This window comes from Phaethon lepturus, unplaced genomic scaffold, assembly GCF_000687285.1.
Source record: "Phaethon lepturus isolate BGI_N335 unplaced genomic scaffold, ASM68728v1 scaffold41477, whole genome shotgun sequence".
NCBI lineage: Eukaryota > Metazoa > Chordata > Aves > Phaethontiformes > Phaethontidae > Phaethon > Phaethon lepturus.
In genome coordinates, this window is record NW_010553309.1 from 233 (window position 1) to 4,544 (window position 4,312).

At 49.3% G+C, this 4,312-nt stretch overlaps 1 protein-coding gene across 1 annotated transcript in view; it reads left to right on the forward strand.

Annotated features, from left to right (window-relative positions):
- DPAGT1 (dolichyl-phosphate (UDP-N-acetylglucosamine) N-acetylglucosaminephosphotransferase 1 (GlcNAc-1-P transferase)) overlaps positions 1–4,277 on the forward strand; it is a gene marked incomplete at its 5' end in the record, with an annotated part of 4,455 nt that extends 178 nt beyond the window's left edge. The window contains 7 exons of the mRNA XM_010291497.1: positions 29–242; positions 729–875; positions 1,010–1,094; positions 1,557–1,745; positions 2,423–2,510; positions 2,875–3,030; positions 4,212–4,277. Of these exons, the coding sequence (XP_010289799.1) occupies positions 29–242; positions 729–875; positions 1,010–1,094; positions 1,557–1,745; positions 2,423–2,510; positions 2,875–3,030; positions 4,212–4,277 (945 nt within the window). The remainder of the gene's footprint in view (positions 1–28; positions 243–728; positions 876–1,009; positions 1,095–1,556; positions 1,746–2,422; positions 2,511–2,874; positions 3,031–4,211) is intronic.
- Positions 4,278–4,312: the final 35 nt, after the last annotated feature.

Consider the following 4,312-nt stretch of genomic DNA (forward strand, 5'->3'; position numbering starts at 1 on the left):
AATCGGGGTCCTGTTCTCTGTCCTGCAGTTTGTGGAGCTCATCGGTTCGCTCCTCGCCATCTGCTGCATGATTTTCCTGGGCTTTGCAGATGACGTTCTGAACCTGCGCTGGCGCCACAAGCTCCTTCTTCCTACCATGGCTTCCCTGCCTCTGCTCATGGTTTACTTCACCAACTTTGGGAACACGACCGTTGTGGTGCCTAAGCCCTTCCGGGTGCTGCTGGGCATGCACTTGGACCTGGGTAAGTTGTGAATCGCCGTAAGCCATCACGTAAGAGGCGCGCGATCGGCGGAAGGGGTCACCCGCCGGCACTCCGTGCCGCAGAGGGAACGCGCAAAGGATTTGCTTAAGTAACCGGTGAAAGGGCGCAACTCCGCCCATTGAGTATTAGGCTGAAAAGAACACCCAGAAATCCAGCACGCATTCAGCCGTGCGCAGATATTTTTCCGGGATTCTGGCAATACAACCGAGCACCGGACACGCTCGGCTGCCGCCACCAGAATGACTGAAAGACAGAAACGGAGCACTACGGTCTGCCGCTGTGTCGCCATGTTGTATGCGCGTGTACGCGTGACAGCCGATTCACCGGGGAGGGAGCGATTTATTGGTAAGCTACCTCTGTCGAAACTCACAACGGATTGTCATACAGAGCAGGAAGCAATAGCTTCGGTGAATCGGACCGGGGCCCACCTGACTACTAAAGCACTTGGCTCGCTCTGATCTGCAGGTATCCTCTACTACGTGTACATGGGCATGCTAGCAGTGTTCTGCACTAACGCCATCAACATTCTCGCTGGAATTAACGGAATTGAAGCGGGGCAGTCGCTGGTGATAGCTGCTTCCATCATTGTATTCAACATTGTAGAGCTAAACGGTAAGGAAGACAATGTATATGTTTGCGGGTGCAAAAAGCAAAGGGAGATCGAATCCTAGAATTCAATATCTGGTATTGCTAAAACCGAACCAGGCCTGTCTTACTGCAAACACATTGTTTTCTTTTTTCTGTAGGGGATTATCGAGACGATCACATTTTTTCTCTCTACTTCATGATTCCCTTTTTTTTTACCACGCTGGGGCTGTTTTACCACAACTGGTAAGAGGATGGACATTCAGAGTTCTTTCGGGAGCATCCTTTCCCTTTACTTTCTCCCTTTTCAAACACACAAAAACACTGGCCAACATGCAGGTGGGACACGGGAGCGTAGTCGGGCTTCTCGGCGGTACTGAGAGCGCAAAGCATCGACGCACAGGTCGCTTTTCTTTTTATTAGAACGATTCCGGTCACATTGGCTTACCAAAATGCACAGAAAACGCTCCCTCGCATGTCTCACTGGCCGTTTTTTCACGCCATATTCTCAGCAAGTCAGGTCGCGGGTGTGAGTCCCGCGGCTCTTGGCATAAATACCCGCAATTGTTGTTTTTACCGTGTAGATCTGCTGCGGTTCCCTCTCAACCCCTAACCTGCCAGGTGGGAATAGAGTCGGCGGTTATCAGGTCATTTTCACAGCGACGGCGATCGTGACAGACCTTTGCTTTTCTGCCCCGTGAATTGCAGGTACCCATCTCAAGTGTTTGTCGGCGACACCTTCTGCTACTTTGCCGGCATGACCTTCGCTGTGGTGGGGATCTTGGGGCACTTCAGCAAAACAATGCTGCTTTTTTTCATCCCGCAAGTGCTCAACTTTCTCTACTCATTGCCTCAACTCTTCCACGTCGTTCCTTGTCCCCGTCACCGGCTGCCAAGGTAACGTACCCGAGCGACCTACAACGGTACCGCAGATCATGCCTTTTAGCTCCGACACCAGATGAGAAAGGTAGTGGTAGGTGCTCTTCTTAAAAGCCGTCTAAGTCATTTTCATAGTGAAAAGTTAACCATCTCGCTCTGCCAGCTACGGTCGAGTCATACGGTAGAGGTTTCTCAAAGAAGCTAATTTTTCTGACCACTCCACACCCTCCAGATAGAGAAGAGTGACTCTTAAGAGTGCTATACAATTATTCTCAGCTACAAGATTGACAGAGATCGATACAGGCCGCTTTTAATGCCGTTGCAGTAGGGTCTGCTAAGGTTTCATAGTAGCAAGCATTCTGTGGCACTACGCCATATCGGCGATTGCCTCCGCAGATGTTAGATTCTTGTATTTTATTTCTAAAACTATACAGCTTTATGCAGGGAGGAATCTCCTCTGGACGCCAGCCAATCTGAGCAACTAGGTATCGGCAGGTGTTGTTTCGTGTTTTGGATTATTCTGCTTTTTCCGCCACTGGATTTTCGGCAGCTGTTGTTACGTGTTTCGGATTATTCTGCTTTTTCCGCCACTGGATTTCTTTCTCAATTACTCAGCTAGGGATCTAAGTCTGCTTACGTAGGGATCTCTCTGAATCAGTGCTCTGTCCAGACTAAAATCTTAATGTTTCTTTTAGGCTCAATCCTACTACAGGGAAGTTGGAGATGAGCTACTCCAAATTCAAAACTAAGAGCCTCTCTGCGCTGGGAACAAACATTCTGAAGGTAATAGCTGGAAAACATTCAAAATCCCGACGCATTTTGAGGCGGGGATCAAACGCCAGAGGGACAGGATGGGGGCGGAATGCAGAACTTCTGGGTTTGCCAGTTGTTTCCTGGCTCAAATCAAGAAAAAAATAGTCTGCTTAGCCCGTCACCATCCCTCGCAGTCACTCGATTTTGTTAATAACCAATCTCTCAGAACAACCAAATATAGCGGCATCCCAGGACCATCGTAAGCCTGTCCTGTTTTTTTACTAAGAGCACGAGCCAGACTTCGGGGATGGTACAGCAGAAGGGATCTTGAGCAAAACCGGACGGTGAGCACCAAACATACCTGGTGAAACAGCATGCGATATTTTTTCCCCAGGCAGCCAAGATCTTGCACGTAGTAGATGTGAGGAGCGGAACGGATGAAGATGGCGAATACACCGAGTGCAATAATATGACGCTTATTAACTTCGTTATAAAGCTAATTGGACCCACCCATGAGCGAAATCTCACCCTCCTGTTGCTACTCATTCAGGTCAGACAAACGGCTCCTCTAGGAGAAAGATGTACTCTGCAGTAGAAACGGATCTGTATTGGTCTCACGCGTTACAAGGGGGAAGGGGGAAGTGAAGTATCGTGCTCATGAGGGGCTGTCGAGCTGCAGAACTCGAGGAGAATCAGAGGTTTACGCAGCTCAAGGAGGAAACGGATTCCTCTCCCTGCCTCTGTTCATTGAAAGCAAGTAAATACGAAGCCCCCGGGTTAGCTTAGGAAGATTCTGGAGGCACAAATTGTCAGGTGCTAGAAAAACATTAGGAAAGCACAGTGCCTTGTCGCTCTGACGCAATACAGCCTTTTTCGATGTTGCTGGTTTTCGGTCGTGTCACATAACATGATCCCAGAGTTCGCTCCGGCCGGCGGACTCGCGTAAGCGTGGCACGCAGCTCAGCGGTATCTGGAATCCGAGTAGGGCGTGGGAGTGTTTCAAAGCGACTTGGAGCGCAAGGATAACGTGCCTGGCAGATGCTGCCGCTACTTCTATTCAGCACGTGAACTGTCCTCGCGCACGATAGAGTGGAAACACCGCTTTTGGAAAAGCCTGTGTCGCTACTGGCCCGCAATAAAATTCCTTTTTCATCCTCCAATCAAAGATAAGAGATTCTCATTAGGAAAGAGAAGAGGCACCTAGCCAAATTCCCATTCGGGAGGAATGGCTTCTGACAAACAAACACGGAGACCAAACAGGGCTTAGGTAGACCAGGTCAGTCATGGGAGAGGACAGGAAGTAGCTACCGCTTGATCTCGAGCCCAGTCACGGCAGAGAAGTCTTGGCAGCGCCTTCTTGTAAGGATGCTGAATTGCAGCTTTGCCACGTTACAAACTGTAGGGCTTACGTTATAATTATAGGCTCCTTAAGAATGAAGGAGTCGTACCCAACCGTTCACGTCGTCCGCTTGTTCTCGTGATGTGGCCGCGCGCAGGCGGGTGCACAAGTCCTCCACGGATAGCTACAATTCTCAGAGAAGGAGCCGAGGACTTTGGCTAGACTTCTGCCTTTTGTCTTTCTATCCCTAAAAAATGTAGCCTAAATGTTGTTATTTAGCAAAACGAGTCACGCTGGAAAGCACAGCAAATCCATCAGGAAAGGAAGAATCTGCCAGTCTGTAAACTATTTAACACTATAATGTTTCCGTTCTCTGTCTGATTTTTACCTAGGTCCTGGGCAGCACGGTCGCATTTTCAATCCGGTACCAACTAGTGCGCTTGTTTTACGATGTCTAACTGGGCTGTCAGGAGCGGGGGGAAGAGTTTTGTAC